The sequence below is a fragment of the Grammomys surdaster genome, unplaced genomic scaffold (genome assembly GCF_004785775.1).
Source record: "Grammomys surdaster isolate TR1022 unplaced genomic scaffold, NIH_TR_1.0 125701, whole genome shotgun sequence".
NCBI classification, from domain to species: domain Eukaryota; kingdom Metazoa; phylum Chordata; class Mammalia; order Rodentia; family Muridae; genus Grammomys; species Grammomys surdaster.
In genome coordinates, this window is record NW_021620536.1 from 1,242,931 (window position 1) to 1,265,939 (window position 23,009).

At 39.9% G+C, this 23,009-nt stretch overlaps 1 protein-coding gene across 4 annotated transcripts in view; it reads left to right on the forward strand.

Moving 5' to 3' along the window:
- Nucleotides 1–23,009, forward strand: part of Prkacb (protein kinase cAMP-activated catalytic subunit beta) — an 87,453-nt gene that overhangs the window by 56,800 nt on the left and 7,644 nt on the right. For all 4 annotated transcript variants that reach the window (XM_028788120.1, XM_028788122.1, XM_028788121.1 and 1 more), the window contains exons 2-9: nucleotides 2,398–2,459; nucleotides 4,258–4,386; nucleotides 8,415–8,513; nucleotides 9,430–9,512; nucleotides 12,054–12,180; nucleotides 13,435–13,530; nucleotides 14,700–14,822; nucleotides 22,040–22,204. In XM_028788120.1, the coding sequence (XP_028643953.1) occupies nucleotides 2,398–2,459; nucleotides 4,258–4,386; nucleotides 8,415–8,513; nucleotides 9,430–9,512; nucleotides 12,054–12,180; nucleotides 13,435–13,530; nucleotides 14,700–14,822; nucleotides 22,040–22,204 (884 nt within the window). The remainder of the gene's footprint in view (nucleotides 1–2,397; nucleotides 2,460–4,257; nucleotides 4,387–8,414; nucleotides 8,514–9,429; nucleotides 9,513–12,053; nucleotides 12,181–13,434; nucleotides 13,531–14,699; nucleotides 14,823–22,039; nucleotides 22,205–23,009) is intronic.

Consider the following 23,009-nt stretch of genomic DNA (forward strand, 5'->3'; position numbering starts at 1 on the left):
TAAAATGTTACTGAAACTTATTATTTTACCAGTGCATATTATGCAACTTAGTAATGTTTTCACATAAAACTTTGTTTGCTTGCCCCAGTATGAATTGTCAGTAAATTTCAAATACTCATAAGTATGGAGAACATTTTAAAGCACAAGTGAATACTGAGTAGCATCAAAACCTTTCTCATGGAGCTTATCACGGAGACAGAAGAGATTGTCCCCAGCACACGTCTTTGTCGTCTGTTCTCACTGCTCCCGCTGTCACTCATCTTTGTCCCTCAGACCTGCTCCCGGCAACATGACAGCAGCTGTGGCAGGACACTAGAGGTCCTCTCTCTCTCCACTTCTCCCTTCTCCAGTCCATCTGAACTCTGCAGGAATCTGGAGAGTTTGCACCATAATTTACACAAGTTCTATTGTACATGGGAGCTGAAATATTTTTCAGAAGAAATTAGAGATGTATTATTTTTAGATTCACCAAGTGTGGATTTTTTTCAGAAGCCACAGGTGTACGTTCTGGTGTGTTTTGTTTCTAATTTAACTTACACTCATTATTTCCAAGTCATGGCCATGAAAACAGAAAACAAACAAACAAACAAAAACTTAGTCATAAAATACAAAACCAGCCTTTTTGAGCCTGGGATGAAGCTTAGTGGTAAAATACATGGTAGACAGTTAATGTGCAAGGCTCTGGGTTGGAGTCCTGGAGCTGACACAAAAGCCAACCCTCTTCAGCTGCAGCTAGCTCACTAACTTTCCAAAGATCAGAGTTCAGACTATGACCCAAAACCTCTTGACTATTCCAGTCCTACAGTGAATTAGATCATATGTTGATAATTAGGTACAACAGTTAATTTACTGTTTCGGTACATGAGAAATTTAACTTTGAAAGTTAATTTTCTCTAATTTTTAAAAATAAGTATTTTGGAAACACTGTATAATACTTAGAAATTAGTAAAATTCTATTCCTAGAAATGCATAAGCTAGTGTTCTTTCAAAATTACTGTCTACTATTGATGTTCCTCATTGTCATCGTATTGAAATGACAGAACAGAATGTCAAGCGCCATTTTGGTTTGTGTTGGGCCAAAGGTCATGTCCTGCAGAGAAAGTGAGAGAGGTTAACACACAGCACAAGATGTATCCGGGCCCCACTGTTCCCTCCAGCTTTCTGTGTTGTCCTAGTTGGAGATTTGTTAGGATAGTTTTGTTGTTGTTTGTGTGAGACAGAGTCCTTGCCCTATAGCCTAGCCCTGCCTGGAAACCACGGTGTAGCCCAGGCTGGTCCTGAATATACACTGTAGTGCACCTGCCTCTGCCTTCAACAAGCTGGGATTATAGGTCTCATCATGCCTAGCATAATTCTGGCTTTATTCCGGCCATTCTTTGTTTCTAAGGCAGTAGCCTATGCAGCAGCTTGTCTTCCCTGGCATCTCACTGTTCTGTGGCCCTTCACCCTGCTCTCTATCCTTTGCTCCTCCATAAGCTGCATAGGGAAATGTCAGGAATCTGCTGAACAAGGGAGATAGTAAAGGATCCTATGTAATCCAATTTTATTCTCATTTTTTTCACATAAAAATAAGAATATATCATTTTTAAATGTTTACAGTTATTTGTTTTTAAAACATTAAAATTTGTTTTAAAAACAGAAGCCTTTGTTAGTGATTGTTGGAGGGGTGTGTAAACAGGACATATTCTTAAATGACTCATCTTTGGTTAACAAATTTAACAATAAAAATGACAGCTCTATAAATACAGCTATTATTAACCATTATGTAAACATCTGCTTTTGTTTGACTTTATTTTAATGTAAATTTTAAATCAGACATTCAGTTTTTGTTATAAGTTCAGAGCTAGTTTCTAAAGTAGTTTGTATTGTAAGTAGTGTTTTGTTCCTTTTGGGTTTTCTGGGTTTGTAGATCCTGTCTGTACCCGTTAGTCTGTGGTTTCTCCTCTGCTCTCTGCTGATGCAGAGAGCACAGGATCTAATGCACACAGCCATGCCTGGAATTGTCCTTTACCATAGCCAGTTCTCAAAATACAATAGACAAAGGCATGCGAATATCCTCAGCTCATGTTCCAGACTCATTGACCCCACTCACAGCTTATCCAGTCGCTAGTTGGTCATCAGTTGACCTCGTTAAATGACATCAGGTATGTTTTCTGAGCATTGTTCTGATTGGGTTTGATGGTATCAGAGTGGTCCCTATGTAGAACAGTAGTTGAGCCTTTAGAAGTTGAAGACATCAAGTAGCTCCCTGGGCTGTCACACTGATGGATACACATGTCCTACAACAGTTGCTCACACAGGAGTATTTGTACCTCACACAGCCACATGTGATGTGTGCTCTTTATGTAATGTAAGCATTCTTACCAGACACCACCTATTTTCTTTTCTTTTTTCCAGTGAAAGAATTTCTAGCCAAAGCCAAAGAGGACTTTCTGAGGAAATGGGAGAACCCTCCCCCGGTAAGGAAGCTGTATGTTTTTCTGCATTTGGAAGTGTATTCATGATATTTATTTAACTTATTGCTGCTCCACAAGTTTTAATTTTTAAATGTTAATGGTAAACATAAAATATGGTGGGAATTCCACCATAATGCTGTGATATAATTCATTAATTGATAATTTTATGGATATCTACGTTGGAGAAGCAACCATCTTCTCAGAGAATTCCTAAATGGAGAAGGAGTTTTGTTGTTTTGTTTCTTGACACAGCCTGAGAATTGAACACAGGGCCTCATGTATACTAGAAGACAGGTTTTCTACCACCAAGCTGTATGCTAAGACTGTTGTAAGTGTGGATACTAATTCCAGATTGCTATAATAAGCTAAATACTTTCTGAAATCGTTTTAGTTGCACCACTTGTCACATGAAACATTAGAAAGGGGCGAGGAGAGCATTCTTCTGATATGATGAAAAGCGATGACCACACGTGAGGAGATGGCTTGTTGTATACTGTTTGTTCCCACTACTTGAATGTGACTGTATTAGCAGTGGCAATCCACCTGTTTCAGTAAAACCAACAATTACTTGTAAAATCACAAGTTTAATTCAATCGGAATTATAAGGACCTTTATTTTTGATAATAGTTTTCCTAAATGTGAAATGAACATACAGTGCAAACACATTTATAAGTAAAATATTATTGTTTTCCTTCCATAATGATTCAAAGTTGTCTGTCAAAAGCAAGATTGGTTTTCTGTGGAGATTAAATTACTGCAGTGCACACTGCAGTGCCCTGATCGTATATAGAAGAGCTATGTCACATCAGGCTTTGCTCAAGCTAACGCTGCAGACTGAGCCTTGGAAACATTTTCTGAGATTTTCATGGGTGTTTTCATAACGAAGCCTATTGAACAGATGGGTCAGCAATTACTACTTGTTGCTAGCACATAATTTGTTCCTAGCAATTTAGTTTTGTTGTAGCAGCAACAAATTGAATAGATTGATGCCTCTAATTTTTTGCTTCTGTGCACTAGTCAAAGCCAAACAAAGATGTTTGCTTAACAAAGCATCTATTCAACTAGGAGAAGAATCTGGTTATTGTTCTGAGACTCTGGCTTTGGGTCTTTGTAGAATGAAGACATTTCTTCCCTTCCTGTTTTAGATAATGCTGGATTATCACATCAAGGAGAAAGTCTGGGACCATACACCGATCTGAGATCATTACCTAGTTCTATGACTCTTACCAAGTCCTAAGACTGTTAATCTAGTTTTACAGCTGTTACATAGTTCTATGGCTATTGCTTACTTCTGCAGCTGATGTCTGGTTGACTTTCATCTAGTTCTATGGGTGTTGTCTAGTTCTCTAACTACATGCAAAGGCACACACCACTTTCCTCGGAGGCATGAAAGAACTGATCTCTCGGTTTTCATTTGTACAATTATTTACAGATATTCCCTGACCACATATGTTATTTGACTATGGTTTTAATTCTTAAAATGTGCAAGTAGTTCATTAGCTGTGTTAGGAGCTCACATTGGAATTGAAATATGACCATTAATATTTTAACTGAGGCTCTTATTTCCTTCATTTTTATACTCCATTTTATAAAATATTCTCTATTATTGGACTTTTATTAATCAAAGGAGAATATAGAATTAATAACCTGAAATTTAAAGAGTATATATGCATTGTTTCTACATGGATAGCTACAAATTAAATTGTCCACTCTGATTATATAACACCAAAGTGATAATAATTGTAGTCTTGTGGGAATTTCTAATTTAAAACCTTATTGTATTTTTTTAATACTTGTATAGAGTAATGCTGGGCTTGAGGATTTTGAAAGGAAGAAAACCCTTGGAACGGGTTCCTTCGGAAGAGTCATGCTGGTGAAACATAAAGCCACCGAGCAGTACTATGCCATGAAGATCTTAGACAAGCAGAAGGTTGGTGACCTCATGGCCCACCCCCTTCACTTTAAAATACAGTCAGTGAGAAAACCTGCCACTGACACCTTCAAATAATACTTGATGTTGCTGTTTGCAATTTTATTATTTATTATGACTTTATTTTGAAGGTGGTTATATGGGATTCAGTGTCTGAGAACATGTCATTTCTATAATGCTCAATAGATAACACATATCTATGCACACTGACAGTATAGAATTCGGTATGTGCAGAACAAGTTCCCCCTCAGACTACCCTTGCAGACTAATGAACGGAAACTTCGTGACTTTAGTTCATGTTCCATTGCAGTTTATAACAGACACTGCCTTGCATGACATGACTGGGTTTGGTCAATTTAAAATATCAGTTAAATTGTGGAAAACGGTAAAACCTATATTCTATGTAAAAGAACTTTGTTTCTGAGCCAGCATAATAAATCAGGTTGTCTGAGGCAGTTAGCGTTTACTACCTTAAATCGTAAGCATTTCTGTTTTTCTTGCAATCACTTAACAATTTAGGAAAGACCAGGGTAATACTGGTGCATGTTACTTAGTGCTTACCTTTCAGAGACTAGCTTCTTGGCCTACTGGGATCCTACTAGGACACTGTTAGCAGAGTCATGGGGAAGAAGCCAAGGGACAGCCATGTAGTGTAGCTGACCTGTGGGAAGATGTGCCAGGGAACAGATGCAGAGTAACTTGGTCCTCTAGTAACATAAAGAAGCTCTGCTTCTGACTCTACATGACTTCATAACCACATTTTAAGAAATAAGGAATAGATTTTAAAGGTTGGTTTGTTTAATGACCCAGTGTTTAATGCTTAACAAATACAGAATTATTGTGGTTCTTACTAAGATTTCAAAATCTGTTGTATATTTTACATTTTGATTAGCCACATTTTATGTTAAATAACCACAAATGCTGGGCACCATAGCATCAGACTGTCCCAACCCTCATTTTAATTGAAACTAGATTAATCTCTCACCTGAAAAGGAGATACTGGCTTACGTCTCTCTCAAATTAAAGGTAATGATACATACATTTAATTGAACATCGTTGTTGGCTGCCCTCAGTCATGCATTTTCTAACCATTCTTCTTAAGCAGTAGTTTCACTAACTCACTTCCTGCCCATTCTAACCCCACACTTCAGATGTTCCTTATCCGTCCTCTCACTGTCTTCCTGCATGTCTCTGCCAAGGGTCACCAGGTCAGTAACCAAATCGTCATCCTTCTGCTCATCTTACTTGGTTTTTCTTGGAGCATGTGACCATGGTGGCCACTCCTCCTGACATGGCCCCACCCCAGCCGTGGAAATGCAGCTCTCTCCTGATCCTGCCTCTGCTTCTGGGGTCTTCCTTGTATTTCTTTTCCTGTCCTCATTTGGTTTCTACCATGTTCTTTGAGGATTGGATGTCTCTAGGCTCTAGACTGACACTCTGTCTCTGTCTGCCCACTGCCCCGTGTGTGTGTCTATGTGTGTGTCTGTGTCTGTGTGTGTCTGTGTGTGTGTCTGTGTCTTTGTGTCTGTGTCTGTCTCTCTCTTTCTGCATTTCCCTTTTCTCTCTATATCAACAACCTCAGCCCTTCCTCTTAGGAACCTTTGTTCCTAAGATGTTCAGTCTGAGTGTAGAACTTTTCCAGGCCATTTCATTCCTGTCTTTATTCTGTCGATGATGTTATAGATCTCAAAGAGGGTTACCAACTCACCTGCTTATACTAGTAACAAAAGGACAGGCGGCTTCAGCTTCATCTCTTTTATAAACTTCTCATTACAGTGTTTAGTAAATGCTGTCAGGAGAGCTTCTACTATGTCATCTTTCTTAAAGAATTTATAAAATGCTTTACTTCAGAGATGTGGAGAAGATAATGATATTTACCATCCTCATCTTTAAAATATTTGGAAAGACATATTTAGCTTCTTCTTGTCATACTGTAGAACCTGTGAAGTAATTTACTAAGCTGGCTACCTAGTGGATAAATCATGGTAATGAGTATTTTGCAGAAAAGTAACTGCAGTTTAATGTCATTTCTGTTACTGCACTACCCTGTGTCTTGGCATAAATTACTATGAAAAACTTTATATTTGGATTTTTTGTTTATTTAATTTGCTTGAGATAAATAATAAAATAACAAGCTATAATAACCCGCCTTGTCAGTAAGATCATAAAGTCATTCAGTTAAGCTTAGCTTCTCCTGCCTTAGAGTCCATGGAGTGAAGGGATTAAAATCAATACAGAAATTGAGGCTATCACATTACTTCTCTCTACAATGTATCAAATATTGCTAGCATATATATACACATGAGCACAGGCAAACGTGTGTGTGTACAAACATGCACACATGTCTGCACATATACACACATGTAACAAACATGGACCTGTTGTATCAGTAAGTCTTCACAGTTATATGTGGTATTGGTCTCCCTTTTCAGCTAACCACTACTCTACCTCATTTCCCAGTATCTGACAGCTAGTAAGGTAGACCAGGATGTTAGCCAAGGTTTATCTGATTTCCATGTCCTTTTCCTCATTATTGTCTCTTTAAAGTGTACTTTTATCTCCAAGAGTCTTCCTTGTTTGACGCCCAGTCAATGTCAGCTAGTTTTTATAGTAACACCATGATCCCCAGAGCTCCAGACTTCTTACTTGTAGTTCTTTCCTCTCTGACACAGTGGTTCTTACTCTATCATAGCATTTCTTTGGCTCACCTGGAAGCCTGTATTAAGTTTATTCTTCCTACTTCCTAGCCTGTCCTTAGTGTCTCCCAAACTGCACTGGTTCTCTCACCTCATGCCGTCGTACGTGGTCTGTGTCTACTTCTCTGACTTGAAAGGATGCGTGATTTTCTGAGGGGAAGGGGATGCTGTGTGGCCTGGATATGAGTTTTGAAGCTAATATATGAACTCTATCCCAAGAGATATTTGTCAAGTTTTCTCTGGCACATTTTTAACCACATTTTCAGAAGCACTACCCTTAAGCATGGCTAAGTGAAACCACCATTCTCATTTGTATCCGAGTGTTTTCCGTTTTGGGACTGGTTTTAGGGGTTAGCCTGGACCTAGATTCTCTTCCATCTCTCCTGAGCCTTTGCTATCTATCTTATCTTTTAAAATCCCCTCAGCTCTTAATGTTTTGAAATAAGCTGTAGTAACAGCTGTTTTTTTTTTTTTTGAGCTGTTACTGTGTGCCAAGAAGTAAATTAACCACGTGACTTACATTGTGGCCCATGACATTTTAAAGCATCAGAATTTTAGAGATGAAGATTCTGTCCTTAGTCTCAAGTAAGCAGTTTCTCTCCTGACAGCTTATGGAATCATAGCTGCCGTTTGCCAGTCACTCATGTATCGCTATTTACGTATTCATGTGTCCTTCAAGTCAGTCCTCTGCAGTGGGAAGGCAGACGCTTCTCAGCGTGTCCCTTCAGTGTCTTCCTTTATGGTGTTTATGGAGTAGATGGGCACAATGGAAAGGAAATCCAGTTTAAGTAAATTCAGTTTTTAAACTTTTATTAAAATTTGGCTAAGCATATATGCCTTACCAGTTTATATATCTTGAATTAATGTTAATCTTAATCATATCTCATGTGATTATAGTTGACTTCTTTAATTTTCTGCTACTTACTAAGATAATAAGTGATTTGATCATATCATTAGCAGCAAATATTTTTACATAGTAACCTTGAAAGCAGTAGGTCTCCTTTGGTTTAACCCTTGTTTTTAACTTGATTTATAGTTGACTTTTTTTTTTTTTGAGACAGTATCTCACTATGTAGCCTAGGCTACCCTTGAATTTATGGTACTCTTCCTGACTCTGTCTCCTATGTGTTGGGATAGCAGACACAGTTCAACACAGCTGGAACATACTTGACCAGAAGACAGAGGCTGGAACTCTTTCCTAGGCTTGTTACTATTTTTTTTATTGAAGTCTAGTAATCATCCATTATGATTATTACATGGAAGACATTTTCTTTGAAATAATAGCGTTTAAATTTGTTTAAGTCCACTGAAGTCTCTGTCTTCCCCTTGCAGGTCGTTAAGCTGAAGCAAATCGAGCACACTTTGAATGAGAAGAGAATACTGCAGGCGGTGGAGTTTCCATTTCTTGTTCGGCTGGAGTATTCTTTTAAGGTCAGTTCCCTGCTATCTAATGAAGGTATTTCCACCCAGATATGCTTTTGACATATGGAACAGTAGGAGAATTCTAGTAAAATGATGAAACTAGAAAATGGACATGCGCAAAAAAGAAAAGCCTTTGGATTTTGTGTGATTAGTCCATTGTACTCATGAGCTTGGGCAGTATTGGGGGAGTTGTGCTTCTCCTTGGAGCAGTTGTTGACAACCTGTGTGAGCTTTCATGGGAAGGCAAGACAAGGCCAAAGATTACAGTGATGCTCGAATGGATATCTTACTAGTCAGTCTTATGCTCATTCAAATGAAGATGATGCTGTTCACTTTGTACAGAGCTTAAACCCTTCCTGTTAGGACCTGGAGATGTTCCTTCCTGTACTAATTTGTATTCTGGACTTTTGTGGTTTTATTGTTGCTGGTACTTTGCTAACAAGGGAGAACAATCTCTGTGCCACTGTTGCTAAGTCAGATAAAGTGAGAAGTTTTCAGGACTGCTGAATCATAGGCGCCATCTTGCTTCTGCTTAGTCCTTTGTTTTGGGAATCTAATAAAGCCCTATATACTTAAAGTATTACAACTATCCATCTTGCAAACAGAAAATGTAAATATTCTTATTAGCTTTTCCAAATTGCTTTTTAATTTTGTTATTCCTTTGCATATGCTGTGCAAGTATGTCATTGCTGCAATATTTCATTATTCTGAATTAAATGTCTCCTTCAAGAAGAAGAACAGCAGAGTCTCAGGTCTCTGTGTCTGGAATGCTAAGGGGTAGATATGAGTGTGGAAAAGCACTTTGTATCTCGAGTCTCCTACTTATTATTGACCTGTTCAATAGATGTTGACTTTGCCCTTTCTAATCGAACATGCTGTCATCTCAAAATGTGTTTTATAACTGGTACTTGTTATTTGTCCATAGGATAATTCTAATTTATACATGGTTATGGAATATGTTCCTGGGGGAGAAATGTTTTCACATCTAAGAAGAATTGGAAGGTTCAGGTAACTACTGTACATGACTTCGTTCCTTGAGTCTTCACATGCTTGTGTTTATTTTAAACCAAAACTGCATCTGATTTAATTAACCCATATTTTATCCATAGAAAGTATTAGGTGAACACAGTAGTGGGAAGTTATACCATATATGAGCTTTACATTTCAAATGAGAACACTGTGACACTAATTTACATACTCTTCCACTGGTAAGTATTATGACTTGACTTGAAAAATTCCTAAAAGATAAAAAACCTTAAATTTAAAAAGCCAACATGTTTTGAAAAAATGATAGTATTTGAGACATGTAACAGCACACGCTATGTGCTTTGTAATAATACGTAATGGGCATTTATAACAGAAGTTTGAATGAGTGAATATGAGGAAGGAGACATAAAAATAGCAATGATATGGTGGATGAGATTGTGTTATAAAGTCTTTTTAGACTTTAATTAAAGCTTTTCTCATGTTGAGTTCCTTAAATGTATATACAAATTACATACACAGTTATATTTATATATATAATTAGTAATGTGCCAGGTTACTACTGACACGTTTCAGTTTTTAATCTATGGATAAGGCTCATAGCTACCACTGTTAATTAGTAATCATTTATCAAATATATCTAAGATTAAGACCAGAATAAGTTTCACTCAATATTCAGAACTCAGATGAACCTAAGAGTGAGTTTCCATGGGACTGATGACAGACTCATAATAGAGGGTTGTAGAGTTGGGTCATCACAAGAGAATAACACAGAGGCAGCCACTGGTTATGTGAGTTGCCTGAGCCTAAGTCAGGAGTCATTTATTGACCTTTAGTGCAAGGGGAACCTAACATGTATGGTGACTGTGTAGTGAAATGTGGCTACTCTTTGACGGTGATGATCTTCTTTTATGTCCTGTCTTCATCTCTTTCCCATCACCCTGTCTAAGTGGTTCTGCTTAGTCCTTTGTCTGGGACTCTGAGGAAGCCGTATGTACTTAAGTATTGCAGCCGTGCTCTTGTTCCCTAGTCATCCCGTGCTTACACTGAGACGCCACACCCAAACCTGTCCTCCACCCGCACTGCTCCTTTGCTCAAGCACCTGTCTGCTGTGCGGCTGCCCATCTCTGTGTTCCTCACACCATGCCTGCTGCTGGAAGGAAAGCAAGCTGACTATAATAATTCTTGAGCTCACATTTGCTGTATGTGAACTCTGAGCACTGCATCTTCCTAGCAGGGACTTGAGTAACTGCTCAGTGTGCCTTGATCAGTCTAGTCGTCCTTGGAGTCCTGACTTAGACTGCTTCTGCACTTAAAGCTGCCTTAATGCATTGCTTTTAGAATAGTCTCTCTCATCTCAACATTCCGATTACTGGATTGACACACTCTCTATATTTCTTCACACAAGCATAAGGTTGTATAAACAAATAAATGCAACACCAGGAAGATCTCGTATTTACAGATGAGGAGAGAAGATATAAAGGGGTCTTCTAGATCCAATTCTCAGAGCTTCTGAGGTTGCATGCTGCCAAACCAGGGAAGAGTCCCCCAATATCTACTCCAGAGCCCCCCTCATTCTTTACTACTTTGTTGTGACCTGGCTGAAACTGGAGAGGCATTATAAAATATCACTGCTTATTCCTGAGGTCAGCCAGTTTTTCTTGAGCACCTGAAGTGAATCCGGCAGGAAGGCCTTGTGGAATGTGCCAATGGGCACAAAGAACAGTATGTGTCCACGTCTTCTTAGGCATCTCGGATTCTGATGCCATCCCTTGAAATTCTATCAATAATGGAGGTTGTTCATTAAAGACACAAATCTGAAAGTCATAAGAGTTTATCAGGCAGATTAGCAAACACTGTATTTGAAAATTAACTACAAATTCCAATTAGACATTTAGTTTGCCATTTTCAAATAACTCTAAGGTTACAGCATGAAAATTACACTAATCTCAAAATTTCTAGATATATGACCTAGGCACAAGAACCTCGCCTGGTTTTTACAAACACATAGATTATATCTATATGACTATAAACATGCCCAGTTGGAGATTTGGAAACTCGCATAACAAGATTGCAGCTCTAGATGGGATTGTGTGTGTTCTTACCAGGATTTTATATGATGGTGAGTGTGTGCCAGTCAGTTAGTACTAGAAAGAACTTCAGAATAGGGAAAACGGAGTTGATCTTCAGATGAATGCAATTAAGCAATTCTATATAATGAAATTCCTTAAACCTTTGAAATGTGTGAGAAAAGTGAGTGGAGCCTGTGACCTGGTAACTGTAGTGGCAGCTCTTCTGACCTCAGAGTGGCCGTTTGCTTTGCCATCCTCTCAAGGGCAGCTCTATTTACAGTGACATCACCATCTCCCAGTTTGGGCAATGAGAACTTGCAATAAGATGTGTATTTTGAAAGCAATAGATGTTTGGAGAATGACAGATTCTTCACCCACATTTGAATAAGGAAACCCTCTCTCCAGATAAATCCACTCCACTTGCATTTAGTGTATAATCCACTAGTGAGCATTCTTCACCCATTTTTACAGGAAACTGTTTTCTCTTTTCCAGTGAACCTCATGCCCGTTTCTATGCAGCTCAGATCGTGCTAACGTTTGAGTACCTCCATTCCCTCGACCTCATCTACAGAGATCTCAAGCCGGAAAACCTCCTGATTGACCACCAAGGTTACATCCAGGTAGGATTGGATCACATGGCACGGACACATTGGGCAAACACTGAAATAGCTTCACACATTTTGCCTCAAATGTCAGTGTTTGATGGTTTGGTTGGTGGGTGGGTGGGTGGGTGGGTGGGTGGGTTAGTTGGTTGGTTGGTTTTGAAGGAGAAAATTGGTTCTATCTAAAAGTGAAGTGAATTCATAGCTCTGCGTTTACAGGTGAGTACATCCCACGTGAAAGAGGAGCCTGTATGTATCTCCCAGAGCCAGTGGGTGTGACCTAAGCGTAGGCCCCTGCCAAAAGAAACAGTACGGGCTAAATAGGAGAGTAGTCACGGGTGTCAGGAGTCCTGTGTGTGCAGGCTCAGTACCTCTCAGTCTGAAACTCCAAATTAAAACAATTCCACTTCTGAAATTCGTTTGTATATTGACATGTCTCCCCAAGTAGAATTGTTCAGGTAACGTCATGTGACAGGTGTGATTAGAGTCAGGCGCACTGATGATACTGTTAGCAGTTCCTCCAGGCTGTGACTGTGCAGTGCCTATGAAACATGAATTCTGTGTCTGGCCCCTCACCAGGGTCTCGGTGCTCATTTGGAATTATTTAAAAAACTGGAAAAATCCAAACCCTGGAGTACCTTCGGTGCCAAATACTTTGGATAAGTGATAGTCAACCTTTGTCGCCTTTTTTAATACTAGTAATAACCCTGTGAATTATAAATACTCTTATTGTCACGATCTTAAAGTTAATGAGTCTCATTCATGGCCAGGTACATAGTCAGGAATGGAAGAATTAAAATTTAAACCCAAAAAGTCTAGCAACGTTTACCACTCAAATATGTGGCTGGCTGAGACCTAACTGCACACAGAGCAGTTAGTGGCTGTCTTCTCTCTAGTTCCTTTCATAGCTTGAGGCCACGGCTTTCTATGGCTTACCTGTCAGAGGAGTGTCCTCAGAGGGTGTTCCCTTGATCCACATCATGGGCAGAGACATGCAGGACTCGGGTGTTTTTATCAACACTTACTTTGTACTGGACTCTCCCTCCTGCTCCTCCTTTTCACTTGTAAGGGACTTAGGTCTAGGCCTTGCTAGATTTGCTTTTTGTTTTGAAACAAGATGGGGTTTGAATAATCACCTTCATGAATTACTATTAATCATGTTGACTTGTTTTTCATGTATATTATTTTAATCCTGAATTCTTAACTTTGGATTTATGTATAGGACCTCTGTTCTGTGTGAGTGAGTTTTCACATTTCTGTTTCCCTTCGTAGGTCACAGATTTTGGGTTCGCCAAAAGAGTCAAAGGCAGGACTTGGACATTGTGTGGCACCCCAGAGTACCTGGCCCCGGAGATCATCCTCAGCAAGGTACTGGGTGCTATTGGCACATACAGGAAGAAGCCTGCAGTCATTTAAGTTATGACTTTAAATCTACCAGGGCATGATTCCTAAATGGCAATCTGTCTAGAGCTGGTCACACATCTCTAAGATGTGTTAGTTTTGACTCTACGTCCTGATGAAGCAGAGTGATGACCTAACTTTCAGTGCAGCCCAGGCAGTCCTGGCTCTTCCCAACAGGAAGGATCCCAGTGCAAAAGGCTGGTGCCAGGCCCCTCCCAGATGAAGAGCTAGAGACAAGATGGGTCAGTGGTCAGTTCTTCCTTTGTTTCAAACTTACCATCTAAGTGAAAGGATGTTTGAAACATCTTAACAGAAAGGTAGAGCATTGTCATTCCATCATAATCTTCCGTTGACAGAGACTATGGCTGATGCTGTATAAATATATTATGTATTGAGAATGTGTTCATCTGAACATTATCACCAGGTATCCTCCTACAGATTGCTCAGCATGTGCATTTTTAGTAAGCTTGATATGACAAGTGGCAAATGAAAGGGAACACAGCCTCTGAATTGTCTTTCCTCACAGTGTACTCTTTAAGCAGGCCTTTTCCCTGGATACCCTGCCACACAACCTAAGCATGTTTGTTTGTCTTCAGGAGACGAGACATAGACAGCAAATAGCAAAATTCACGTGGACATGGACACCACTACTGATTAGAGACCACATTAAATTTTAAGCTTTCAAAAGATACTGAAATAGACACAATTATGTCAAGAGTTTTCACCCTCCAGATCCCAGAATGTAGGCTGTTGGGAAGTGAGTCCCATCATTTACTATTCCAGTAATCCTATTCTGTTTTGGAATTTCTGGCCATTCTAGCTATACTATTGCACACCTAGTGCACAGGGTTGTGGCCTAGGATGGGCCTCCAGCAGTCATTTGCTCTAATTCCCTTTCTGTCAGTGTTATTCTCAGTGATTTTTAGGACTCAGATTTAATAGTCCTTCCCAGTAACACATTTCAATATCTGGAAATTCTTTGTTTCATTTAATTAAACCTGCCATGATAGGTTTAATTCAGTTATCATATTCTGCTCTACACAGCTGCCAAAAACTGCTGTAATCATGTTCATACATTTCCAGATTGTTTTAAAATTACTTATGACTTAGTGTTCTCTGATGTTGCTCTATCCCAGGGTTACAATAAGGCAGTGGACTGGTGGGCACTGGGCGTGCTGATCTACGAGATGGCCGCTGGCTACCCCCCATTCTTTGCTGACCAGCCAATTCAGATTTATGAGAAGATTGTTTCTGGAAAGGTAAGTGTAATTATTCCTTCCCCCTTCCTCCCCCACCCCCATCCTCTGAGAGGCACTCCGTGAGCCCTTCCCCCACAGAAATAAGTGCATGCAATGAACCTCAGCCCCTCACAGGAGGAGGCATTCTGCTTAGCACTTATCCCACATCCCTTACTCTTCCTTTTGTTTTTAGTGAAGAATGCTACCATGGAATGGAACTGTGGCTCTAATATTGCCCTGAGATTGGTGCGCTTACTGTTTTGGTTCTTGTTTATTTTATGACCTTCTTAGACAGAGATAAGTGTGATCAGCCAAGAAGTGAAGTCTCCATTTCTTTCTAACCAACCAGATCCACACTTGCCATTTTGTAAAGTTGAGCTTAGCATCAATGAATTTAAATTTTACAATGTTAAATATTCACAAGGTACCATGAATATCCAATAACATAATAATTTATCCTTATTTTTATATTTACTTAGACCAGTTGCTCCAGTTCAAACCAATGCATGTGTCTTGGTATGGTTGACCTCAGTTTGATGGTCATTCTCCCTTGGTTAGTGTGTTGTCAGCTGTTGGTGAAATTCTTTATTTCATATCTAATTTTAATATTTTGTATTCAGTAAGTGAATATGTTCTAAATCAATCACCGTGTAAAATGTAATCACACTTTAAAAATAGCATAAATATGTGACATCATGTTAGGGTGGTTTTCATCATTTATTTGGAAGTGCAGCAGATGTTCGGTGCTGTCATATTTAGCTGAAGGTTTGATCCTCTCCCCTTGTGAGATAGTCTCTACCGTTTCCCTGTCTAAGATCACATGCAGAGTTACCACTTCAGCATTTTAGAATCTCTACTCTGTGGCATGCAAGTCATAGTGCCCAGTTTTCCAATAGACTGTTTCAGCTTCAGATCCAAGCAGAAGGCTGTCTGTCCATACTGCAAGACTGTTTACTGCCTCCATTAGTACATAAAAGCCAAATTGGATCTTAATTAAGTTTTCATTTTAATAGCTCATGTCATTAAAATCCAATTTTAGTCTTATGTTTGGGTATTCTATATTTGTAGTTTTAATTCAGATTTGATTTTTCATGCTGGGAAAGGTGGTGTGTGCCTGTGCCCTTAACACTGGAAAGGAGGCGAGACTAAGTTAAGGAGTTTAAGACCAGTGGGCTGGATAGACAACAGCAACAGAAAGGAACACAAAGGAATAGCTTCGTCTTATCTTTTCAAAAGCGGATTACTTAATACAATAATATTACATTCTGTTCTGAAACCCTGTTATAAAATAGGTGTAATGTTAAAATTAAAACAAAAGTTACTAAGTGATTAATTCACTTATATACATACATTTGAATATTGGATTGTTAAGCAATTTCTCTATTTCAGTATTCTAACCCAAACTGGTATTTTTAAATGTACAGAATGATAAATGGTCAGTCAGCTTTTATACTCTCTTCTGCGCATATTTTGCCTTTGAAAAACAGAGGAGGTGGCATTTAAATGTGAGATTATTCATGACTATTAAGGCTTGGGAATACAACTTGGAAATGCAGTTGACAGAAAGGATTTGTAGTCCTCAGTCACTGTGCCTGTCTTAGCAATGCATGCACTGTTTCTGTGTATAGGCTTTATAGTTCATGCCTGAGTGCCAGTAGTGTATAATGAGAGTCAGGTATGGTTTCCATAGCAACTCTATCTGCCTATGTTACCAATGGGAATATAAAAATCAATATTGCGTTCCAAAATGGTATGTGAGAACAGAATAATCAAGTAACAGCTGTCACAGAAAACCTAATTCTAGAGTCCTTGACTTATGTAACTTGGAAAAATGTCTTAGATTTACTATATATAATGTAAATATTATTCTGTTCTTCCTGAGCAGCAAGATACTGCAGGAAATGTAGGAGCATATACTTCAATGTATACTGATCAACGAGTTCATTAATTTTTGCTGAAGGGAAATTAGCATTCATGTGACAAATAACTAATTAGTAGCCCAAAGGTCATTCTCTTCTAGGAATGGATCCCGAAGCCTCTCTCTAGGTTAGATGGCTCTGTAAGGACTCTGAGGCCCAGCACATGCTGGTCATTGGATTTAGATTTGTGACAGCCAGAGGTAGATAGACAGGCACATCAGCACAGAGAAGAGGCAGGCCAACCAGGTTCACAGGAGACCAGGCACAGACAGGCAGGTCTCCAGGAACTCCGTGTGGACCATGGGGGTGCATTTAACAGCCCCAACATCAGCACGTGTAAAGTGTTAGCTATCAGTAACAGCCATGGGAGACTCGGTGCCCAGTGTTCTTACTGGCAGCTCGTCACCTATGCACCTCTCCTTAGCACACATTCAGACAAACCGTGTGTCTGTGTAGATCTGTGCAACAAGAGCCATGCTGTCCTTCAGGGAAGTTTCACACAGTGTAAGGAACTGGAACCACTCAAGGTCCCAGCTCTCTGACAGAACTTGGAAGCAGGATTAAACCTAGGGCTTCATGAATTCTAGACAAGGTCTCTACTAGCTGAGCTATATCTCTGGCCCAAATGTTGTGTTCGTGAAATAGAAAGCAGTTGTGCTGTCTTCATAAAACCCAGGCCAGTTTTTAACATTTTGTTCTGGAGATTTACTAGTCTGTCAGCACTTCCTTCCAGACAGTCTTTTACTGGTCTGACGAGCAGGCAGTTGGAACACTGACTGCTTTTGGGGAGGAAAAAGAATGAGAAGGAGTGAATAGTAGCCCACTGCACCCGTCTGTAGAGACACCACAGACATGGTACTTGTGTTTCCAGACACACCTTACTGCCCTAGTCCTCTTTCCACTTAGGGAATGCAGGCTGACTCACTGTCCCCTGAGGACCACAGGTAGTGTGAATATTGGCACATCTATAGAAAGCCTAGGGTATGAAAATGTTTTATCTTTGAGAATTTAATTAATGTATAACTTTTTTCTTGCTAAATAAATCCTTTATTTGAGATTGCAATAGCTGATTTAGAGAATTTTTTTTTCCCAAGATGGCAAGAAATGGTTTCTTAAAACGTAATCCAACGTGCTGTGATCAGAAGTTAATAGAATGCTGCTTGGTGCAGTGTAACATAATCTTCCCCATGCCAATAACTGTAAGACACTAACAAGATGCTCCCTCTCTCAACCAGAAATCAATTTTATAACTTTTGATATTAAATTCTGTGAAGACAAATTTGATTCAGAATTATTTTATTTCTAAATGTGAGGGGGTCAGTATGACTAGTTAGTGAATGTAAGTTATAGATACCATGACAGCATGCAATGACTTGCTTTTTGAATGTTACTTCACCTTTGAGAAATAAATTTATAAATTTAAATTTGTAGAAAAAATAATAGTTATTCCAAAATTGAAATGCATGAACCTGTAATTGGTGCCGAGGGCACAAGAGTCTATCAGGTCTGCTCCTCCTGGGCTGAGCGTTACATGGGATAGAAGTCATTTGAACAAGTCACTTAGGACATCAGCTGCATGCACAGTATAGCTGACCCTATAAAGCATGGTTAGGGCCATCCATTGTCTCCCATTCTATCAAAGTTTCGACAGGGCTGTATTTCAGTATTTTGGAAACATTAAATTATGATTTTTCTATCTTCTAGGCTTCTTCTTTGATTAAAGTGGTATCTAATAGAAAAGCTTACAAATATGGGAAGTGCATTACTATTGGGCATAATAAAAGCTGTTTTCATAAATGTTATGTGATTTTTCATACTGTCAAATAAAGTTTATTTCGTCATATTATAATTGGATAGATTGAGACTAGAGAGGGTAAATGGGTAAATGGGTCATAGACTATATACAGTTCACGTTGAGATTGAAAGTCAGGACATTCTGAGGATTTGGCCTGACCAGGAATGCTGGTTGCTGTTTGTCATCCTTGTTGCTCAGGAGATTGAGGCAGGGTGATCACTGGCCCCCAGGAGTCAGTCCAGTCTGCACTCATTACAAGAGCCTGCCTTTGCAGTCAGGATTTGAGAACATAAAATGAATAGCTCGATAGCTTTTGTGACTTGTGAGCCCATGTCCCACACACAGGGGAAACACTTTGGCTTTGCTTTTGAATATACTTTTTACCTATCCACTGCCACCACTGTCATCTCACGTAAGCCACTAGAGCAGCTGGTTCTTTGAAAACAAGTCCCATCCTGTCACTTCTTTAAAGCCCTGTGATGGAAGGTTGCAGCTGCAGTCCGAGATTACACTCCAGCTCAGCGTGCTCCAGGCCCTGGATTCAGTCCCCAGAGCTAAAACCAAAGTGGTAAAGGAAGAACTTTGTCCTTGATTCCCATATTCTTCAGAGTAAAAGTCTGTGAGGAGTGATGGCCTCATTTCTAAATCATACTCATTGCTGTCCTCAGTAAAAATATAAACTCACTGAAGGCAAATTTCTCTCTTCCTTTGTTTTCTGTCTGCCCCATGCACATGAGTGCATAGCACATAGTAGGTTTAAGTCAAGTGGTTTTGAATCGTGTATTTATTGAGTATTTATAAACGCCAGAGTGGGTCTACCTGTCGAGAAAAGCCAGTCAGTTTTGGTCTCTGCCCGCCTGGTGTGGTTTCCGTCATTGGGGCCCCACCCTGGAGTCCCTGACATAGGTCTTCTGTGCATCTCAACATTGCAGGCAATGCTCATCATCTGCTGTGAGCTTGTTCTACACATCTGTAGTTTACGGAGAAACAGATCCTACATGAGCAATGCATGGTTAGGAAACTCAGAGTTAGCATGGTCTCAGAAGGTCGGAAACGATCACAGGAAATGTTATTAAGGAAAATGGAAGCAGATACTCAAGGAGAGGCTTGTGCCACACTGCAGACACCTTCTCCATACCAACTGTGCCGAGTTCCAATAACCTTATATCTCTCTGCCCTGATGGACTGCTGGGGTTAGACTTCCTCATTTTGCCCTCCGGCCTCATTTTGCCATGGCCCATTTTACAACTATTTCAGCATTATCTGCCCTATTACATACTGGCAGAAAGCTCACAAATATGCAAGTCAGGGGACTGAGTTATTTCCTCAACAGTCCCAGTGACCACCAGGCTGTGACCTCCTTGGAGCTCAGGGTCCCAGTCTTAACGAAGGCTCTCACCAGCTCCAGGATTCCACACTTGTGATTTCACTTTCTGAAGTCTTTGTAGCCAGTAGTAATGACAGAACTAATTTCCTTCTAGAGACAGTTTTGAAGAAAACATGTGTCACTCTTCCCATCTTAGGAACTATTGTTTGGTCCAGGTTGTTGTACCACTGTTAACATGGACCATGGAGGATGCAGGCTAGCCATCAGCATCTTTGAAAGGTGTGATGTGGCAATGGAGGTGCAAGTGTAATGGAAAGTTCCCAATTAAATATGACATCACTGCCACTCGGCCCACTGGAGAGTCACTGTTCTGAAATGTAAACATGTACACATATTTACCCACGTTAACCAGTCAGTGCCATCACTCTGTATTGCAGAAGAAAGAACAGTTTCATTTGGGTGCAATTCATGCATTATATTGCATATTACTTGAATTCATAGAATAACTTCTGTGCACTACATTACTGTCTGCAACTGTGAGCACCATAAACAATTACTGGCACATTGCCGTCAGACACTTCATGCAAATCCCACTCTAAGCCAAGGCAGAGACACTTGAAATGTCTTTTTTTTTTTTAACCTAAACAAAGTTTAGATGCACCACAAGAAAAGTCTCATTTAATCCTGGAGAGGAAGTAATGTTAATTTTAATGGCAAAAGCACAAATTGATGGCCCTCACAAAGACAGTTTTGGGGGTATCTTCTTCTTGAACCATATATGCACCCCATGTCTTTGGTTTCTTCCTAGTCTCATTCTTAACCTCAGGCTCATTTCTCTCATCACACACACACACACACACACACACACACACACACACACACACACAGTGCATGTGCCTGTATAAAAATCTAGGATTCACTGAAAGAAGACATTTCGAAGTGGGGCTTATGAGTCCGGTTTTCCTTAGGCATTCGCCTGTTGATTGACACTAGGTGACTGACAGTGCTTTAGCAGATAGGAATATGCAAGCACCTCTGGGGATACCTTGACTTGGCTCCTTTGCCAGACCCCTAAGGGTTATAAAACTGAGGTCTGTGGTAGTTGTAGTTTACTGCTGAGGAGCCTCCTTATGGTTCCATAGTGGCTGAGTCAGTTACATCCCGAGGTGTGTACGGGCCCTCTGTGTGTCATCCTCACCAGCACTGCTGCTTGTCCTCATGACGCCATCCTCTCCCTTTGTGTTGTATCTTTCGAGAACTTCTTGTTCATTTCACAAGCCTCTGATTGCTGTCTTGCTGTTTTTACAGTAGAGGGTACATACTCCTCACCTTGTAGTAATTGCTTCTAATAGGAAAGATGAATGTTACAGAACGTTTTTAAGACTAAACTCGCAGCCTTCTCCACAACTCTAGATACCACTTTATTCTATTAGTCATGGCGGTGGTGGAGAGCAGTGAGAGGGATTGGTGCTGCTGTCAAATGTCTGTTTGGAGCTGTAGCTCTACCTCTTAGCTCTGCAGTCTTAAGCAAACAATTTGATCATTGTACATATCAGTTGCCATACCCGTGCCTGTAAAGTGGGCGCTATAGCATACCTAAACCCCCCCAACCTGCATTTTTAATATTGTGTCTCCTGGGTAGTCATAGCATTGCTGTGTTTTTTCCCTATATCAGAATTCCGCTTAAAAGCTTTTGTTTTATGTCTAATAAGTGGAATGGATTCCTATGCTGGGAAAGGCAGTGTGGGTGTTGAAAGTCCTTTTCAGATTCTTCCTCGGTTGGTCTCTTTTCAAAACGCATTTACTAATGTTTTTCATATGCTACATGTTCTACTTAGATTACAAATTTAAATTGTACATCTTTGAACATTGTCATAATAAGGCCCAAGGGGATCACTCTTGAAAATGGGTGAGCCTTTTGTTGGTGTTGGATGACTGCATGTGTGCTTTATGTTTCTAGAGACCACTTTGTGTTCCTAACACAACTGAAACAAGGCTTTCAGGGAAGTTTTAGCTCTTTACCTAAATCATATTAATGCTTTAAGATGACTACTAGCTGGTATGTCATGAAGTGTTTGGAGGTCACTACTGCCTTCTGTTTTTATAATGATCAGTCACTGAATAAAGCCTATATGAGATCAGAACAGAAATGTCCAGCATCTGGGGTTGGGCTTCACCTCCTGCTGTGTTTGTGCAGGTCCGGTTCCCGTCCCACTTCAGCTCTGATCTCAAGGACCTTCTGCGGAACCTGCTGCAGGTGGACCTGACAAAGCGATTCGGCAACCTGAAGAACGGCGTGAGTGACATAAAGACCCACAAGTGGTTTGCCACGACTGACTGGATTGCTATTTACCAGAGAAAGGTGTGGCTCTGTTCCTACTTTAATGTCTTTGAGGAGGTGTGATTTATCATGTAGCAGAGATGCTTTCAACTTCAGCATATTTATAATTATTTTACCTTTTAAACTAATTCTCTGCAGGATCTCAAAGTAACTTCTCTTAGGTAAAAGAGAACGCATGCATGGCTTCCCTTGTAAATCTTTGCTATCCATACTAACTCTTGACAGTACCGTGGAAATAGGATTTTAGACAGTATTCTACAGGCTTGAATTTCAAAACTTATAAAAGCCACATTTAAAAGATGGTGTATACATGAATATAGTCCAAAATCAGCACATAGCCACACAGAAATCAACTTAAGTTCTGGGAATGTTTTCTCTTAGTTTAGCCTTGCTGTGGACATTTACCAAGGTTGCAACTTTTTTCCATGGGCTTCCCCAGAAAGATCCAACCATTTCACAGATCAGACTACTGCATGTCTGTTCTCCACTCCCAAAGATGTTCCCCAGTTTGCTTACCCTCCGTATTCCACTGAGTGCTTAAGAACTCAATTATTACTTCACTGACTTTTTTTTCTAAAACATGTCCTTTCTTGCTATTGTGTATCTTCTCTCTCATTTTAAAACACTTCATGAGAACAGGAACTTGGTCTCCCTTGTTGTATGCCCTCTTCCAGGCAAAAGCCACTGGTACATGTGCCTGCATGGTGCTCAGTCCCTCACTGAGCCCCATCTTTCTGCACACGCAACTGTCCTCCACTGTCTCACACACACACACACACACACACACACACGCAACTGTCCTCCACTGTCTCACACACACACACAC